At 46.5% G+C, this 19521-nt stretch overlaps 1 protein-coding gene across 6 annotated transcripts in view; it reads left to right on the plus strand.

Moving 5' to 3' along the window:
• Positions 1-19521, plus strand: part of BBS4 (Bardet-Biedl syndrome 4) — a 45837-nt gene that overhangs the window by 18739 nt on the left and 7577 nt on the right. For 3 of the 6 annotated variants that reach the window (XR_014493496.1, XR_014493497.1, XR_014493498.1), the window contains exons 3-16: positions 1166-1245; positions 3614-3677; positions 4210-4321; positions 5508-5580; positions 7507-7560; positions 9169-9296; positions 9611-9665; positions 10478-10546; positions 11845-11997; positions 14862-15033; positions 15335-15404; positions 16066-16204; positions 16519-16708; positions 18255-18662. Coding sequence is in view for 1 of the 6 variants with exons in the window: in XM_083371149.1 (XP_083227275.1) it covers positions 1166-1245; positions 3614-3677; positions 4210-4321; positions 5508-5580; positions 7507-7560; positions 9169-9296; positions 9611-9665; positions 10478-10546; positions 11845-11997; positions 14862-15033; positions 15335-15404; positions 16066-16204; positions 16519-16708; positions 18255-18397 (1502 nt within the window). In the remaining 5 variants the exon portion in view is untranslated. Of the gene's footprint in view, positions 1-360; positions 1246-3613; positions 3678-4209; positions 4322-5507; positions 5581-7506; positions 7561-9168; positions 9297-9610; positions 9666-10477; positions 10547-11844; positions 11998-14861; positions 15034-15334; positions 15405-16065; positions 16205-16518; positions 16709-17677; positions 17807-18254; positions 19473-19521 lie in introns of those variants that run through there. The other 3 variants (XR_014493499.1, XM_083371149.1, XR_014493500.1) reach the window with 3 other exon arrangements.

The following is a 19521-nucleotide window of genomic DNA, read 5'->3' on the forward strand; positions in this document are numbered from 1 at the left end:
GGGCGTGGCTGCAGTGGTAACGGCAGACTGGGTGGGACTAAAAAGTTCAATCAATCAATTCCAACTTTGCGAGATCTTTTTTTTCCCCTGCGAGAAGTTGAAATTGATTGATTGAACCTTTTTTTTTTTTTTGCACACGGCGGTGGAGGCCTAAAGCGAAAAGGTTTTATAAAACCCAGCTGAAAGGCCAAGGACTGGGGGGGTGGCGCGCGTGCCCACAGAGAGGCCTCTGCGTGCCACAGGTTTGCCACCACGGGTATAGGTTCTCCCGCTTAAGTGGGGGCTGGACTAGAGGACCTCCAAGGTCCCTTCCAGCTCTCGCCTAGTCTAGTCTATTTGTTGGCTTGGATAAAAGAGATCATTTCTTTGACTGCAGGTGGTCCTCCTTACCACCACCATTGAGCACCAAATTTATGTTGCTAAGCAAGACATTTGTTGAGTGAGTTTTGCCCCATTCTACAACCTTTCTTGCCACGGTCGTTAAGTAAATCACAGTTAAGTTAGTGACACGGTCGTTAAGCGAATCCGGCTTCCCCTATTGGCTTTGCTTGTCAAAAGGTCGCAAGAAGGGATCCGGTGACCCCGGGATGCTGCAGCCGTCACAAATACGAGTCAGTTGCCAAGTTCCCAAATTCCGATCAAGTGACCCTGGGGATGCTGCAACGGCCGTAAAGTGTGGAAAACGGTCACAAGTTCCTTTTTTCCCCCCAGTGCCATTGTAACTTTGAGCGGTCACTAAACGAACTGTTGTGAGCCGAGGACTTGCCTGTATTACCTTCGTTTTTGTTGTGAGGCTGTTTTCCGTGAGATACGAATTGCTCTGAACAACTCCAAAAGGAGATGGGAACGCAAGATCGTTTGATAGGAATAGTGGTCGCCAAGACGTTGTGACATCTTCAGCTTCTTCTGCAGGGATGTTTCAAAAATCTTCCCCACTGCGTAGCACGGCCTCGGTCTCCTGCTGGTGCCCCCTGCTATGTTTTCGGCAAGAAAAGCAGATTTTGCTCTGTGTTGCCCTGGTTGAGTCAGATTTTAAATCTCCACCTTGCCAGGTTTAAGATCTCTGGCTGGGGAATTCTGGGAGTTCAAATTCCAGAGATCTTCAAGTTGTGTCGGGGTCGAGAAGCACCGCTCTAAATATTTGTTCTGCCGTCCTATTTCGCAGCGCCCGACCTTCCCATTCTGGAGAAGAGGAACTGGCTGATCCACTTGTACTACGTCCACAAAGATTACGATGCGTGTAAGGTAGGAACGAGGTTGGTGAAGTCATCAAATCCCCTGGGCCAGCCCTGCCTTAGGCACGGGTGGGAGACTTTGAGCCAGTCACTCTTTCTCAGCCCTAGAAAGAAGGGAAGGGCCAAAAATATCACTTGCAGAAATGTTGCCAAGAAGACTGCAGAAACGTGTCTGGGCAGTCATCTCCGGGTGAGATTCAAGGTGCTAGTAATGACCTAAATGGCTTGGGTCCGGACTATCTAAGGCAGGGGTCTTCAAACTTGGCCTTTTTATGACTTGTGGACTCCAACTCCCAGAATTCCTCAGCCAGGCACGCTAGTTGAGGAATTCTGGGAGTTGAAGTCCACAAGTCATAAAAAGGCCATGTTTGAAGACCCCTGATCTAAGGGAATACCTGCTGCCGGCATCATCTTCCCATCGTCCTGTGCGCTCCCACAGGGAGGGCCTTCTCAGGGTACCGCCGGTTAATGAATGCCGGCGGGTTATTCCCAGAGGAAGGGCGTTCTCTGTGGGTGCGCCTGCCCTATGGAACCAACTACCCACGGAACGTAGGACTGCCCTCGACCTTCGCTCATTTCGCCGGGACCTGAAAACTTGGCTCTTTGAGCTGTTTGGTCCAGACTGTGGGGTTGTTAATTTAATTGGGTTTTAGATTTACTTTTGGGGCTTGAATTTTATTTAATTGTTTTAATTGATTTTAATTTTTTGTATTTCATGGTTTTAACTGCCCTGTAAACCGCCCTGAGTCCTACGGGAATAGGGCGGTATACAAATTCAATAAAATAAATAAATAAATAAGTCTGAGTGTAGCCCCAGCCCCAGAGGAACGTATCAGACCTTGAACAGCCCTGTCAACAAGAGAAGAGGGAAAAACCCAGGTCTTTGTTCCCAGCGTATGGCGTTCAGTTCTGTTTTCCATGACTGTTCAAACCAGGGTTTGGCTTCCCCTCCTTTCTTTATGCACAGCCCGTTTTTTTCCCCTCCCCCCCAAGAATCCTAATTAGTGTGACTAGTTGTGGTTAGCGCCAACCAGGATTGCCACCCGGTGTGTGCTCTGAAGTTGATTGGGGCCCTCTTTGGGATAACTCTATAAATTGCGGATAATGCTGTACGGTGGGGGAAAAAAATAAGTCTTCCCTAGCCTGCAGTTTGTCAGAGATATCGGCATCAAGTCACAAAGTGTTTTGTGGCAGTATGAAACCTGTCACGGAAGAGGAGAAGAAATATGTGACACCTAAGTTGCGTTCAGTCAGGCGGCCTTTTTCCCCGACGAAGGACTGTTTTTACTTACAACCCTTGCATGCCAAAACAATTAGATGTCAAGATAGTTTTTCCCCCCAAGTCATCACTCTGCTGAACACTTAATTCCCACGGCTCAGTCTCATTTCTCATCTTTTCTCATCTTCTCGTCTTGCCTACTATCTTCTCCTATTGGGTTTCTTATGATTTATCAGTTGTTGTTTGTAACTTACGATTAATGATTGTAATTATGATTTATGACCAACGACTTGCTTTTTATAGGTATAAAGGTAAAGGTAAAGGTTCCCCCGCACATGCATGCTAGTCGTTTCCAACTCTAGGGGCCGGTGCTCATCTCCGTTTCAAAGCTGAAGAGCCAGCGCTTGTCCCAGGACGTCTCCGTGGTCATGTGGCCAGCATGACTAGACGCCAAAGGCGCACGGAACGCTGTTACCTTCCCACCGTAGCGGTCCCTATTTTTCTACTTGCATTTTTACGTACTTTCGAACTGCTGGGTTGGCAGAAGCTGGGACGAGTAACAGGTGCTCAGCGGCACTCGGGATTCGACCTGCCAAACTGCCAAACTTCTGATCGACAAGCTCAGCGTCCTAACCCACTGAGCCACCGCGTCCCTTTTTATAGGTATACTGTGAGCTTATGTACCGGAGGCAAATTCCTTGTGTGTCCGATCACACTGATAAAGAATTCTGTTCTGTTCTGCCCTGCCCTGCCCTGTCCTGTCCTATTCTACCCTGTCCTATTGAATCCCATGTTACCATTCATCTCACATCTTCAGGCACAGCTGGATCTGTCTGCTTCCTTCTTTGCTCTGATTTAACAAGCTCAGAGTTCCAGATGGTCTTTGGTTTGATCAAAAATGTAAGGCAACATTGTTATAATAGAAAACATAATGGTAATAAAAGCATGCACATCCTGTGCCCTGCCTAGCACCATCTCTTATTCTTAGGACACCCATTTTAAGTTTCGGTGCCAACCTTCCCCAGAGACCGACCTTCCATAACTCAGAGTTAGTTGCTGTTGTAAAAGGACCGGTCAGTTGGACAGCTGATGACATTCCTGCCTCTTCTCCAAATCAAAAATTTCCATTCCTGAATCTCTCTCTTCCTTTGCGCTTCAGATTGCTATCAAGGAGCAACTGCAGGAAACCCAAGGAATGTGTGAATACGCAGTCTATGTTCAAGGTAAGCGAAAACGACCCTGGGGATTAAACAGACTTCAAGCTGCATTTATGTGTTTTGTAAGAACACACAGGCACCTCTTTGGGGATCATCGAAGTGAAGCTTACAGTGCTTGAATAATCCAGCACATCCTGTTTTATAGAACAACTTGCACCATTGCTGGTTGTTTGGTGAAGGGTAAACGTGAAATTCAAACCTCAAAAAATTAATTTACCTGGAGTGACTTAGAGAATCTGGATCGTGTCTCCGTGCAGCCGAGGGGCAATCTATATGTCCCTCATCAGGTTATTTGCTGCAACTCCAGGGTGTTTTTAAAATGAAAAATAGTTCCAGGGAGGCCAGTTTTTGAATAGAAGTATAACCAAGAACAGGATACCTGATCTTGCTTACTCATGTGCATCTCTGAAACATTTTGAGGCTGTCCTTTAAGACAGAACTGTTCCGTTAAGCATTAGCAGAAATTAAAATATTAATCTTAAAATATGAAGATGGAATCCTCCTGATTAATGGGCTATTACGGCAATGTTACTCCTAGCTTTGATCTTTCGCTTGGAAGGAAAAATTCACGAATCTCTGGAGCTTTTCCAGACTTGTGCGATTCTCAGGCCTCGATGTGCAGACAACCTCAAGCAGGTGGCCCGCTCACTGTAAGTGTCATTTTATTCTTCCTATCTATCACAGAGTTTCCCAACATTTTGGGGTTGGTGGCCTGGAGCAGGAAGAGGGGAAGGAAGAAGGGATGGTGTTGTGGGAGGGGTAAACGCACGCCCATGCGTACGCACGCACACAAACACCCATTGCTTGTGCGCAGGGGGCCATGAGGACTCACTGCAAACATCTGCCACAGTTGCGGTGAAGCTCACACGAGTGGGGCTGCCCGCATGTGCACACACGCATGCACCAGCCACCCACTCAATGTGGCCCAGTGGCCAATAGCCCAAGGCCCAGCAGTGGGCCACGGTCCATGGTTTGGGGACCCCTGATCCACGGTGCCTCATGGAATGAGATGGGACGTCTGAAGATGGTGTCACTGTCATTTGCATCCATACGTGCGTAATCCAGCTTCCCAGCGTGTATTTTACTTGACTGCGTGCTTCAGAACATAGCTGGATCAGAGCAACAATTCAGGGATACAATGATCCTGATGCTTCAAGGAAGCACCTGAGCAGGTCCAGAAGACAACAATAATTCATTCTATTATTTCCCTTCTCCAATAATAATAATAATAATAAAAATAAATCTGTCTGTTGGCATATTATCCTGAGCAATATGTTTTTCCCCCACCTCAGAGGAGTTTACAGGTAGTCCTTGACTTATGGCCCCAGTTGAGCCGAAAGTTTGTGTTGTTAAGTGAGTTGGGCCCCGTTTTACGACACTTCTTGTATGAATCCCTGCAGTTAGTAACCCGGTCGTTAAGTGAACCTGGCTTCCTCATTGACTTTGCTTGTCAGAAGGTCGCCAGAGGGGATCCCACGACCCAGCCTGGGACACTGGAGCCGTCATAAATAGGAGTCAGTTTGCCAAGTGTCTGAATGAACGGTGGGGGAATACCGCAATGGTCATAAGTGTGAAAAACAGTCACAAGTCTGCATTTTTCCAGTGCCGTTGTACTTTTGAACAATCACTAAATGAACCGTTGTAAGTCAAGGTCCACTTATACAACCCCTCTCTGGCTGTAAAGATGACCATTCTTTAGGCAGCTCTCGCCTGCTCGGTTCTGTCTGGGAGTGAAAGTGTCTTCCTTAAAAGCTCCTTGATCCCGTGACCGACAATCCCTTTCCTCTCCCGTAATCAAGCTGGGGGAAAAAATAAGAAAGAGGGCATGTGTTGCAGGTTCCTTCTGGGCAAGCACAAAGCAGCTATTGAAGTCTACAACGATGCAGCTCAACACAACGAAAAGGACTGGGTATGTGTGAGGCTCTCCTCCTTATTTCTAAATAGGATTGTCGGGATTGGATGTGGACAAATCAGTCAAGGACCCCACGCCAGATTTATACGTTCCCCCCCTCCCTTCTTTACACAAGCAGCAGCCACTTTTTAAAAGCACGACTCAGGGGGAGAAACATCTACAATGAAACTGGTGCACAGGGATTTTTTATTTATTTTTTATTTTAATTCCATTTATATCCCACCCTTCTCCGAAGACTCAGGGCGGCTTACAAGCTTAGCAGTAGCCTTCATTCTATGTATATGCCTGCTTATTAGGGCTTTCACACACACCCCAAGCGGCATTATTACAAAGTCAGCTTAATTGCCCCCAACCATCTGGGTCCTCATTTTACCTACCTCGGAAGGATGGAAGGCTGAGTCAACCTTGAGCCTGGTGGGACTCGAACCTGCACTAATTGCAGGCAGCTGGTGTTACTTAAGGAGGCATTAGCCCACTGCTCCACCAAGGCTCAATGTAGCTTGCAAGACGAAATGCGGCTCCAGTACCCTGTTTCTGCCATACAGGTAGTCCTCGACTTATGACAGTTTGTTTAGTGACCGCTCAAAGTTACAACGGCACTGAAAAAAGCGACCTAGGGCTGTTTTTCACATGGCCATTACAGCATCCCCAAGGCCCCATGATCAGAATCCAGACACTTGGCAACTGCTTCATATTTATGACGGTCGCAGTATCCCGGAATCACGCGATCCCCTTTTGTGTCCTTCTGACAAGCCAAGTCAATGGGGGAGGCAGATTCACTTAAGGAAACATGTTACAGCTGCAGCGGTTCACTTAACAACTGTGGCAAAAAAAAAAAGTTGTAACGTTGGGTAAAACTCATTTAACAAATGTCTTGCTTAACAACATAAATATTTTGCTCAATTGTGGTTGTAAGTTGAGGACTACCTGTATAAGTGTACAGCTTGGCTTAACATGGGATGAACACGTGAGCGAGGAGAGGCTGTTCTTTGGTAAGGATTAAGGCTGGGTTCAGGGCCTATAAAGTAAAGTCTGTGATGGGATCTCCAGCCATCTCCAGAGGAAGAACAAACTAGATGAGGCAGGGTTGTTTCTGATTGATATACACAACAAGGCTCCCATCTTCCTATTTTTCCCCATCTGGAAGAAATATTTTTTTAAGTGGATAGACCCATATCCTCTTAGCATGCATTCTTTCATTGTGGTGGATATTTTCTGGACTCAAATGTTGGCCAGTTGTGCAATTCACAGTATTTCGGCAGCAAACCGAAAAATATATTATATGCTAAACAGATCCACCTGTTTGTCGCGCGATATTGCTATTGAACCAAAATCTTATTTTCTGCATCCATACAGTACATTCAAATTTAACTGTCCAAATCAGCATTTTTCAATCTTAGCCGCTTTTAAGATGGGTGGACCGACTTCCAGAATTCCCAATCGGCTGGGGCATTCTGGGAATTGGAAGTCCCTACATCTGAGGTTCTGGTCTAGATTATGATTGGAACTGACCAGAACGTGGGGTGCTTTGTTCCTAGTTCAGCCTTCCAACCACTGCACCATGTAGGCTGATAGTCTGAGAAGAAAATTTAATTGACGTATTTGACTAAATTTTTACTAAGTTGCCCTTTTCATTATATTGATGTCTTCTTTGGTAACCTTTCCCAACCTCCTGCCCTTCCAATACGTTGGATTTCAACCCCCAGCATTCTCATCTAGGATGGCCTTCAAGAGAGCAAGCAGCAGGTTGGGACAAGCTATGAAATTGCATCCTTCCTGTTTTTTCAGATTACTTGCAAGGTGTGTCCTTGCTTGAATTTTGCGGTAAATAAGGCGCTTGACATCAGCGTTTTGCAGTACGCAACAAGAAATGGTTTCCGTTTCCTTGAGTGCTTTATAAACCTCCCTTCTTTTCATACCTAGGAGATCTTTCATAACTTGGGCGTCTGCTACCTGCAGCTGAAATATTTTAACAAGGTAAAAAAACGGGCCGTTCAGCTATATTATATGCCAGGCAATCCATGGCTTATAGGTCAAGGTCTCAGCTTTCCAGAAATCCTCCAGAATTCGAAGCTGTTTCTTGGTTCTGATGAGAAAGCCAGACTCTGCATTTCATCACTCAGAGTCTTCAAGCTGCCTTGTGAAAAAGAATCTCCAACTTAGGCTTATGCTATCTTGAAGCTTCAGTTCCCAGCTGGTTCCCGTATCTCTCCAATCCAGATATTTAGCTTGTTATGTTGCTCCCTGTACTGGAAGGTTGCCTCTTCCAGTAACGTTGCAGTCCCTGAATAACAACCTATTTTGCTTTGTTCTAGTTGCTAAGACCAAGCCAATATTTTATTAAGGGAGAATTCTTGGCTGGCTTCTCTCAAGCCATGAAAACCGTGTTCCCTCCTTTCTCTCTCCTTTGCGCGTTGGTGCAGTTTGCCTTTAAAAGGGAAGCTTGCTAGTGTATTTGGCTCTTCTGTCCCTCTTACGCTAACTTATACCAGCCTATAAAATATAATGAAGTCTACAGAGTGTTGTGCTATTTATACCTTTTAGTAACAAATGGGCTGTGCTACGTAAAAGTAACCCTTTTTTAAAATAAATAAATAAATAAATGATAGGGCTTTCTCTCTCTCTCCAACCCCCAACCCCCCTTTTTAAATGTGCCTGGGGGAGAAATATCAAAACCTGCAACCTTTTCCTTCCACCCCACCGGCTGGGTCTGGGGGAGAAGAAAATAAGGCCTTCCAATCAATGCCTTTTGACGGGGAGGGTTTGAGCAGGAAAAAAAACCCACCGTCGCCTCTACCGCAGTTCATCAATCCTGACGTTCCTGCTGGCCTCAGCACTTTTGGGCAGGACGACCTATAAAACCCTGCTGGGATCTTGCGTCGCTTTACGTTTCCTCAAACTCATTGCAACTCTAGCCCGAAGCGTTCCACCCCACCCTAGCTCGGTTAGCGGCATCTGTTTTGTAATGAACCAGAATAGTAACCTAATAACAGAAGGGACCTTGGAGGTCTTCTAGTCCAACCTGCTGCTCAAGCAGGAAACCATACATCATTTCAGACAAAGGGTTGTCCAATCTTTTGTTTAAAAAAACCAAAACTCTAGGGTTGAAGCACCTGCAATTTCTGGAGGCAAGTTGTTTCACTAATTATTTGTTCCTCACTGTCAGGAAATTTCTCCTTAGTTCTAGGTTGCTTCTCTCCTTGATTAGTTTCCATCCGTTGCTTCTTGACCTGCCTTCAGGTGCTTTGGAGAATAGGTTGACACCCCCCTCCCTGTTCTTTGTGGTAGCCCCTCCAATATTGGACCACTGCTGTCATGTCACCCCTAATTAGTTTTACAGCAGGGCTGGGGGTATAAAGCACTAAAGGCTTGGAAGTAGCACCATACAGGGCAGATAAGGCTCCGGTCTTGAGCAAAAGGTTAGACTAGAAGATATATTTGATATATTTGATATATTTTGTGTGCCCCCCTCCCTCCCCCTCGCCTGCAGCAGTTGCTTGACATTGTTGGGGAGGGATAGATAAGAGCAGCATTGGGACTGGTTCAGGGTGACGAGACCGAGCCCATTCTCTCGCTTGCGTTCAGGCCAAAGATCAACTGAACAACGCCTTGCAGCTCAACCGACATGACCTGACATACATGACTCTGGGGAGAATTCACCTGATGGAGGGGGAAAGAGATGCAGCCATTGAAATCTATAAAAAAGCAGTGGAGTAAGCGATTGTCTTCGTTTCTTCTCTTTAGGGGTGGAGGGAGAGGCGGGAAAGATGGCGTTCCATCAGAGGGTCAAACTCATCTTAAAATCCAAGCTCAATACTTAAACATTTGGGGCAATTATATATGTAGACCAGGGGTCCTCAAACATGGCCACTTTAAGACTTGTGGACTTCGACTCCCCGGCGTTTGGGGCCACCTATTACGAAGCTTCTTCCTTCCGCTGCAGACGAATGAACGCTTGGATTTAATGATGGCAACAGACACCTTGAAACCCCATAATCTCTTTTCTGTTGGGTTTTTCTTTTTTCAGATTCTCCCCTGAAAACACAGAGCTCCTTACAATTCTGGGCTTGCTTTACCTCGAGGTAGGAAAAGTTGGTCATTAAATCATTACGTACCTAATCCTCGGCTTACAGCCACAACTGAGCCCCAAATTTCCTTGCCAACGCTACAACGTGAATCGCTGCAATTGAGTTATTTATTTATTTATTTATTTATTTATTTATTTATTTATTTATTTATTTATTTATTTATTTATTTATTTATTTTTGGGACTTATATGCCGCCCTATCTCCCGAAGGACTCAGGGCGGCTAACAACAATAAAAAACAGCAATACAAAAATTAAAAAAGAATTAAATAACAGCCCCAAAATAAATTAACTACACAGTTAAAAATTAAAACATATTTAAAAACCCATCATCGTTAGTTATAGGCTTGTTCAGCAAATCCAGCTTTCCCCACTAACTTTGTCAGAAGTTTACAAAAAGGGGATTTATGTGACCCCAGGATGCTTCAGCCTTCATAAATAATGTGCCAATCGCCAAACATCTGAATTTTGATGACGTGACCTTGGGGATGCTACAGTGGCCGTAAGTGTGAAAAAGTCCTAAGTCACTTTGATTCAACGCTGTTGTAACCTGGAGGAGTCACTAAAGGAGCTGTTGTAAGTCTGGGACTACCTGCAGTTGGCAGTAGATGTTTTTCCCTTCTTTGCATGGAGAGTAAATCTCCACTGTTTTGCTCCCTCCACCCCACACCTAATTTGTAGACTGAAGACTCTCCCTCCTTCCCTTTAGACCCAAAATTTGTGTAGGACTACTATTCTCTGGATGCAGCGACGGTAGAATAACCCTTAGTGATAAACATGCCAAGTTACCTGCTTTCTCTTTTCTTAGCTTGAGATTTATCAGAAAGCCTTTGAATACCTCGGCAATGCACTCACATTCGATCCCTGCAACTATAAGGTAAGTTGGGGGATTAGGAGGACAGGCTTAAGTTACGAGTGTTTTTGCACACATATAAAGTTAATGCTGAATGCAGCCAGGAATCGCTTAAGGTGGAAGTAAAAGAGAGATGAAAATACACAGATTGCTTAGCAAACGGCTTGATGCTAAGATAGAATTCAGGTACATGGTCTCCCCCCCCCCTTGTTTGTTTAATGTATTTACGATTAAATGTGTAAATGTGATGGTCTTGGAGGTTAGGAAATGAATAGCTGCAACTTGTACGTCAGTGACAAGTCAATTTATTCTTGCTAGGCTGTTTATAAAAATTGGAAAGCAGAGAAAGAAGGAACGAATGTGGTTGGAATCTCAAAACAGATAGACAAAAGGAAAAGCGAGTGGTTTCCATGAAACCTGGGGGTGAATAGAGTTGAGATCCTCAATGTATTAAGTAGTGCATCCTCACAGCAAAAGCAAGCATAATTGGTAGGCAGAGGCCTACTAAACGGGTGTTGGCTTCCTGTTTCCTTCCCTGCATTTTGCATAACGTTGCTTACCCCTGTATGCATGTAAATAAAGAACTTTATAACAACAAGCCTAATGGAAGATTGCGAACCGCCTTTCTCGTCTCCCTGCTTCCAGATGGCAAGAATTCAGTTATTTCTGGTTTGCAATATCCTACCTCTTCTCACCATTTTGGGCCACAGGTTGACCTTCGGATGCATTCCTGAAAACTTAAGACAACAACCTCTCCATTGGGACCCTCTGACAATATGGAGCTCGTAGCGTATTTGTTGTTGTTGTTAGCTGCGAAGTCATGTCCGACGCATCGCGACCCTATGGACAATGTTCCTCCAGGCCTTCCTGTCCTCTACCATCTTCTGGAGTCCATTTAAGCTCACACCTACTGCTTCAGTGACTCCATCCAGCCACCTCATTCTCTGTCGTCCCCTTCTTCTCTTGCCCTCCATCTTTCCCAGCATGAGGTTCTTCTCCAGTGAGTCCTTCCTTCTCATTAGGTGGCCAAAGTCTTTGAGTTTTAGCTTCAAGATCTGGCCTTCTAAAGAGCAGTCAGGGTTGATCTCCTCTAGGACTGACCGGTTTGATCGCCTTGCAGTCCAAGGGACTTGCAGGAGTCTTCTCCAGCACCACAGTTCAAAGGCCTCAATTCTTTGGCGCTCGGCCTTTCTTATGGTCCAACTTTCACTGCCATACGTACACTGTAATCCATGAAGGGGTCGTAGCGTATTTACTTACTCTCTATTGACGAAACGTTTCCATCCTTGGCCTGTTTCATGTGGGCTTCTTGTCTTTTAAAGGCCATTTTGGCAGCTGGCAGCATGATGCAAACCCACGGGGACTTTGATATGGCTCTCAGCAAGTACCGGACCGTGGCTTCTACCGTTCCTGAGAGCCCTCTGCTCTGGAACAACATCGGGATGTGCTTTTTTGGCAAAAAGAAATACGTGGCGGTAAGTCTGTTGCCTTCCTATTACTTGTCTCCCCCCCCCCGTATGTTTCGATAGGAGGAAGACAAGAAATTCTCTCCCTCTGTTTCCCATTGAGTCTTTCTCCTCCTCTATGCCAGGGAGGTACGTATGAGTAGTCCTTGGCTTACCATCACAATTGGGACCAGAATGGCATTGTGGCGGGAGTCGCGCTTGGTTTTACAATCTTTTTTTGCCACAGCAATAGCACTTGGACTTATATACTGCTTCGCAGTGCTTCACAGCCCTCTCTAAGCGGTTTACAGAGTGAGCATTTTGCCTCCAACAATCTGGGTCCTCGTTTTATTGACCTCGGAAGGGCCTGCATTGACCTGCATTCTAACCACTGTGCCACCAAGCCATGATGGTTACACGAATCACTGCAGTTGAGAAGTGAATCCAGTTCCCCCTGTTGACTTTGACTTGTCAAAAGCTGGCTGGGAAGGTTGCAAACGGCCATCCCTTCTCTCTCTCTCTCTCTCTCTCCCCCTCCCCCCCCACACACAAACACACACACACACACCAGGGTGCTGTCATAAATCCAGGCCAGTTGCCAAGCCCCTGAATTTTGATCTGTGTGACTGTGTGGATACAATACTAGGTGCGAGTGCTGCGTCATACGTCCCTTTTATTTCATTGCTCTTGTAGTTTTGAACAGTGGCTAAAGGAACGGTTGTATGATGTGTTTTCTCGTGCTGCTCTGCTCCTGGGTTGCAAGAAAGAGACGGAGGCCCTTTCCTCACTGTTTTTACTCTGTCTGTTTCCCGGTACATTTGCTTTCCTTTCAAGGCCTCTGGCTGGGGGAAAGGGGGGTGGGGGGTAGCACATACACAGGGAGAGGGGAGGCGGGTGGATCTGGCTCGCCCCGACATTTGGAGAAAATGAAAAACAGCAAGGAAGGGACCCCCGCTGCGTCTCTGCTGCGTCTCCTTTTCCCCCGTGCCTTCTGCCTCTGGCATTCTCGCCAAAGCCTCCCGATCTGGAGGATTTGCAAAGACTTCATCAGGTGCCAGAAGCTCTCAGTCGGAACACCTCTAACCTTGTCTCGCCAGGTTGGGGCCGTGTGCCTCGGAGGGGCACATGCCCTGTTTGACACGCAGCCGTTGCAAGGGTGGGTGCCTGTCGTAAGAGGATTCCCCACAGAGCCATTAGGATCCCCGACACCTCTCTCTTTTTGAAAATCTGAACTGTTTAGCTATATAGTCACTGGCTATGTAGGAGAGCCGTGACTGGCTCTTCTCTAGCAACAATGACCGCGTATGAACTATGGTGTCTCCAAGTCACACGTGACCTTCAGAGGCCCGCCGTGTCACCCAGCTCAGATTCACGTGGCCGGTGTTGGGAGCACTGTCCAGCTGGGGAAGAGGAAGGGCAAGGACAATTGTCCTTGCCTGCTGCCTTCTCCAGCTCAGCAGAAGACAGGAAGGCATGTCTGTGTGCACGGGCACGCGTGTACCTGTGTGGGCCACTGGATTTACTCTCGGCGCTGATACGACTCTTAAAGGGGGAAAGCGGTTAACGGATCTCCTGCATTGCGAACACGTTGTGCCACAGGATGGACTTCACTAGGTTCTAACGAACAGACTGATACATCTGTTGTGACTCAGGGCCAGCCTGTGGGTCCGACAGCCGGCTCCGACGTATCGGAGGACTCAGATGAGGGGGAGGAGGGAGACGAACCGGCTGATGATGGTTTGGAGGCTTTGCAGAGTCCTCAGCCGGGGACCTCTTCTCAGCTGCGTGAGCCCGAGAGTGCGGAGGATGATGACCCACAGCTGGCCCTGTTCAAGGACGCCCTACGCAGGAGGCAGTCGAGCAGGAACAAACAAAGAAAGGCTATGGGACTCCTCGGGAGGAGGCACAGGGAGACCACGCCCTGAGCTCTCTATAAAAGGAGTGTTTGGGGAGGGGCTGGTTGCTGAAAGCAACTTTTCCGCTTGAGAAGACAAGCTCTAGTGTTTTTGTTAACTGCGTAATTAAATCTTGGCAGAAGCCTTTTAGCCTTGGACGCTCTCCAGTCTCTTCTTTCTGATAAGGGGTTTGTTAGAAGAGGGCTGGTTCAGAACAACATCGCTTTATCAGAGAACGAGTGTTTATTTATTTATTTGATTTTTATCCCACCTTTAATACTCGATGAATAACTCAAGGCGGCAAACATGCACAATACCTCTTCCTCCTCCTGTTTTCCCCACGACCGCAACCTTGTGCGGTGGATTGGGCTAAGAGGGAGCGATTGGCTCAGCCAGCTGTTTTTTCTTGCCTAAGGTGGGACTAGAACTCGCTGTCTCTTGCTGATTGGCCCAGAGCCATTCAGCCAGCTTTCAGGCCTAAGGCGGGACTAAAACTCACCATCTCTTGCTGATTGGCCCAAATTTACCCAGCTGGCTTTCATGCCTAAGGCGGGACTAGAACTTGCTGTCTCTTGCTGATTAGCCCAAAGTCACCCAACTAGCTTTCAGGCCTGAGGCGGGATTAGAACTCACCGTCTTCTGGTGATTGACCCAAAATTACTCGGCTGGCTCTTGTGCCGAAAGTGGAACTAGAACTCGCTGTCTCTTGCAAATTGGCCCAAAGTCACCCAGCCAGCTTTCACGCCTGAAGCAGGACTAGAACTCACCATCTCCTGATTTCTAGGTCTGCACCTTAACCACTACACCAAGCTGTCTCTCAATGGTTTCATCAATCGGAGTAGATCGAATTACATTTAGTTACGTTCACCTTAGCCAGGATTTGCGAGCAGAAGTGTAGGAGTTCTTTTGGAGAAGGACAGTGTTGTTTTGCAGGGGCAGCCAAGGCCCAGAAAGTGGGCTGGGGACATCCCCTAGTGACAAAATAATGTTCTTCCACAGGCCATCAGCTGCCTGAAACGGGCAAACTACCTTGCACCTTTTGATTGGAAGATCCTGTACAATCTTGGGCTGGTCCATCTGACAATGCACCAGTATGCTTCCGCGTTCCACTTCATCAGCGCAGCTGTCCACCTCCAGCCAAAGTTGGCAGAACTTTACATGTTGTTAGCAGGTACCAATGCTGCACCTGCCCTCCACGCCTCCTTACTTAAAATTCTGATTCCTGGCATCCAGAAACATCTGCTTTGCTACGATAGCTAGTATACATTGATAGTGTTTTAGACATACCGTCCTCATTAGTGATCTCGAACCTTGCTAAAACAATTGTGGTAAGATAATTTCACCTTAAGAGTGAGGCCTCCGTTCTTTAAAATGAAAATGTCATTGGTTCAAGGGTAAAATTTAATTGAGAGTTCCTCCACATTAGGAAGATAAACCCTTCTGTCTTTTTTCTCTCTCTTTCCTTACTCTAGTTGCCCTGACAAATCTTGAAGATCTTGAAAATGCAAGGCTAGCCTATCAGAAAGCTTCATTGCTGGACACGTGTGTATTCTCTACTTACTTAATTTTAGGGAAGGCTTCCTCTGAACTCCATGAAAAGGGATGGGGTTATAGAGCAGGGGTGTCATCCTTGGCAACTTTTAAGACCTGTGGACCTTCAAGTCCCAAAATGGCAGTCTTCCAATATTTGAGAGGCGGCCACAAAAGAAGAGGGGGGGGGGGTTCAATCTCTTCTCCAAAGCACCAGAAGGAGAAGAAGCAATGGATGGAAACCTCTCAAGGAGAGAAGCAACCTAGAACTAAGGAGGAATTTTCTGACAGTTAGAACAATCAACCAATGGAACGGCTTTCCTTCAGGAGTTGTGGGTGCTTCATCACTGGAAGCTTTTAAGAAGAGACTGGACAGCCACTTGTCTGGAATGGTGTAGGGCCTCCTGCTTGAGCAGAGGGTTGGACTAGAAGACCTCCAAGGTCCCTTCCAATACAGTTATCCCATTATTCTCTCTCTTCCTTATCCTTAGTCTGATCCAACTGCCTTGACCCAGATCACAAAAATCAAGCCTCTGTAATCCTTTCTGTATGAGAGAATTTGGTGACCACAATGCAATCGGTCACATTTGCCTACTTTTTTGCCCTTTACCGGCCAAATACCATGTTTGGCATTTCAAGGTTAAGACTACACTGTGTTTCTTCTGCTTTACAGATGCAACCCACTCATCAGTCTGAATTACGCAATCCTGCTGTACAATCAAGGAGACAAGACGGGGGCTGTTGCTCAGTACTACGAGATGCAAAGAAAGGTCCACGCGTTAAAAGAGAGCACCCTGGATTTTGACCCCGAGGTAGGTTGGTTGTAAACTACTAATGGGAACTTCCACAGCAGGGGAGCGGAGTGGTTGACTTCATCAGAGGTGTTCTGGTAGAGAAGACACCTCTGTTACTGCAAGTGAGCATCTGAAAACTATATTCAAATATTAAAATTGCTCCTGGCAACCGCTGGCCAATGGAGACCTTTTTCTGAACAGCCATACGAGCACCTCTCAAGGTTCTCTTATTTCCTTCGGTGAAGGCAAAAATTGGTGTGGGACTCGGGTAAAATCTGCTGCAGGATTGGAGCAGGCATTCATTTTTCCTCCTTTTCCTCTTGCGTGGCCAGATGGTGGACATAGCCCAGAGACTGGGCACTTCCTTACAGCTTGGAGAGGTGGCAATCTGGGCCAAACCTGGGAAAGACTCAAAATCGAAGCTGCGAGGCGCTGCACTCAGCGCACAGCCATTGGGTTCCAATCAAGCTCTGGGACAAGCCATGTCTTCCGCAGCTGGGTATGCAAAGACAATGAGCCGAGGTAGGTCTTCCAGCGCTGCTTGGCTTAAGCAGAACCCATCCTGCCTTCTCTGTTCTTCTCAAGAACCCCTAGACCTGGGAGCTACTCAGTAGAGCAGGGGTCTTCGAACTTGGCCCTTTGAGGACTTGTGGACTTCAACTCCCAAAATTCCTCAGCCAGCTTGCCTGGCTGAGGAATTCTGGGAGTTGAAGTCCACAAGTCATGAAAGGGCTAAGTTTGAAGACCCCTGCAGTAAAACTTGGTTTTGGTGGCCTCTGACCTGTCTTGGTAATGGCTAGTTCAGGGGTCGGCAACCTCGGCTCTTTTATGACTCGTGGACTTCAACTCCCAGAATTCCTGAGCCAGCTATGCTGGCTCAGGAATTCTGGGAGTTGAAGTCCACGAGTCATAAAAGAGTTGAGGTTGCCGACCCCTGGGCTAGTTGGTTGGTTTAGCCCAAGGGTCTCCAAACTTGGCAACTTTAAGACCTGTCCAGCATGTCTGGCTGGGGAATTCTGGGAGTTGAAGTCCACAGGTCTTAAAGTTGCCAAGTTCGGAGACTCCTGGTCTAGCCACATGTTTGTATCTAGCGCTGCCCCTACTTAGATTAAAAGGACCATAACTACAGGCAGGTAGAGCATCGTATGTTGATTCCATTGTCGTCTCTTCTGCTTTGTATCAGATATTTATCTACCTTGATTGGGAGCTGCCTAGAGTGGTTTGAAAGATGGGCGGTTATATAAATGTTTTAAATAAATAACTATTGAAACCATGTCACCTCCCAAGTGACTCCCAGCACCATAGAAGGGTTAAAAACCACAACAATTTCACCCCAACTAGAGCCACAAACACAACATAACGGAGGTAAAAAAAACATTAACGGGCAGAGTCCATTTGACCCAAATAGGAGGCAGAATAAGAATTAAATCTTGACTCGGCTGTGCAGAAAAGTACCTGCATAAGATTTCCCTTTTGTCTTGTCGATGGCAGGGAAGCAGAGAGAGAAAGAGAGAATATGAATGCTTGAGAGGAAGAACTAGAAAGGAACCCTACGGCACATTGCACAATGCCAGCAGTGTCTCTTCAAGGTGGTGGCCCCGGAATAGGGAAGGAGAAGCAGTTGAGTCAGTTAAGAACCAAATTCAGAGTTGTAACATTGTACATAAGAGGATTTTTTAATTAAAGCAGGAAGCAAATAAGGGTGGCCGGGAAGAATGGGAAAGTGGAAAATTCTTGACTGACGAAGCCCTAATTGGGTCCTTCAGTGCATCCCCCCCCCTCTCTGAGGGTGATGGGACAGGTAAGAAATATGAAATATCAGTCAATCAATCAATCCTAAGGGGGCTTCCAGGTGTCTCAAATGTCTTTCGGGTTTTTTTTTTGATAATGAGAGAGCATAACAGATCCATAAAATAAACTTAAGTGGAGGAAATAAAAGAATGAAGTACAGAAACGTTGACCTTCCAGCATCATAAAAGAAGTGAGAATATCAATGTGCATTTCACCGCTTTTTAACCGGAAGAGAAGAATGTTGGTGTCACTACTTTTGTGCTCTCTCCTTCTCCAGTTCTTGGAAGTTCAACTCATGTGGCAAAGGCTCCTTCCTTACCTTCGGAGCCTAAACCCAAGCAACCGACTCCCGAGGAACTTTCATCTACTCTAAAACCACAGGAACAAATTCAACCCATCGAACAAGCCGAGCAGTCTTGAGGAGAGGGCCAACCTGGAACTGCTCGTAGAGCGCTGTATTGAACCTGTTGGGTGCAATAGGGACAGGGTGCATTAAGTATCCTACAAACTTTGCACCAGACCAAAGAGTGCAGCAGTCCTGCCGTACACCATTAGCCGATGAGATATTCAGACGTTGTGTTGTTCCCTTAACATTCCACACGTAGACTAATGAAAGATGAAGAGAGGGACACGGTTTGAGCAGCTTTCCCTGGAAGCCACTGGACCTTCATTAACAGGAAGAGAAGTGAGTTGATTAAGTTTCTACTAAGAGGTGTCTCTAGATTTTCAGAATGTAGCCCTTTCTAGTTACTTTTTGGTAGCATTTCCAGCCGTACGAGCTGTGGCGGCACAGTGGTTAGAATGCAGCATTGCAGGCTAATTCTGCCGACTGCCAGCAGTTCAAGTCTCACCAGCTCAAGGCTGACTCAGCCTTCCATCCTTCCGAGGCCGGTAAAATGAGGACCCAGATTGTTGGGGGCGATAGGCTGACTGTAAACCGCTCAGAGAGGGCTGTAAAGCAATGTGGAGTGGTATAGAAGTCTAAGGCTATTGCTATTTCTGAACTCATGATCCAGCTGTTCTGTTGAACCATAACCGGAGGAATCTACTCGTATATTCCTAGACAAGTAACTTGTTTGGGATTGTTGAATCTGGGTAGAATCCAGCTACTTGTGCGGCAAATGCTTTTGTAGGACTTCTGTGTTTCCTGCCACTTTTGAACCCAGAGGAAACCCCTAAGGCAGGGGTAGGCAAGCTTGGCTCTTTTATGACTCGTGGACTTCAACTCCCAGAATTCCTGAGCCAGCTGCTGGCTCAGGAATTCTGGGAGTTGAAGTCCACGAGTCATAAAAGAGCCAAGCTTGCCTACCCCTGCCCTAAGAGGAGCAGATTCCATCCTCTTACCAATCACTTGGTGGTGGAATTTACTACTAGATGACGTAGTAGAGAAGTACGTTATGTGCTCGTTTAGGCAGAACGTACGCTAAAATTGAGAAGTACACATATTGGATGGGTTAAGGTTTTTTTTTGTATAAATAAAAATGTGATGAGTTGACTGAAATCCTTTCTATATATTACTTTTCCCATGCTACTGAAGTCCCTTA

The sequence above is a fragment of the Vipera ursinii genome (genome assembly GCF_947247035.1).
Source record: "Vipera ursinii genome assembly, chromosome: 11".
Lineage (NCBI taxonomy): Eukaryota > Metazoa > Chordata > Lepidosauria > Squamata > Viperidae > Vipera > Vipera ursinii.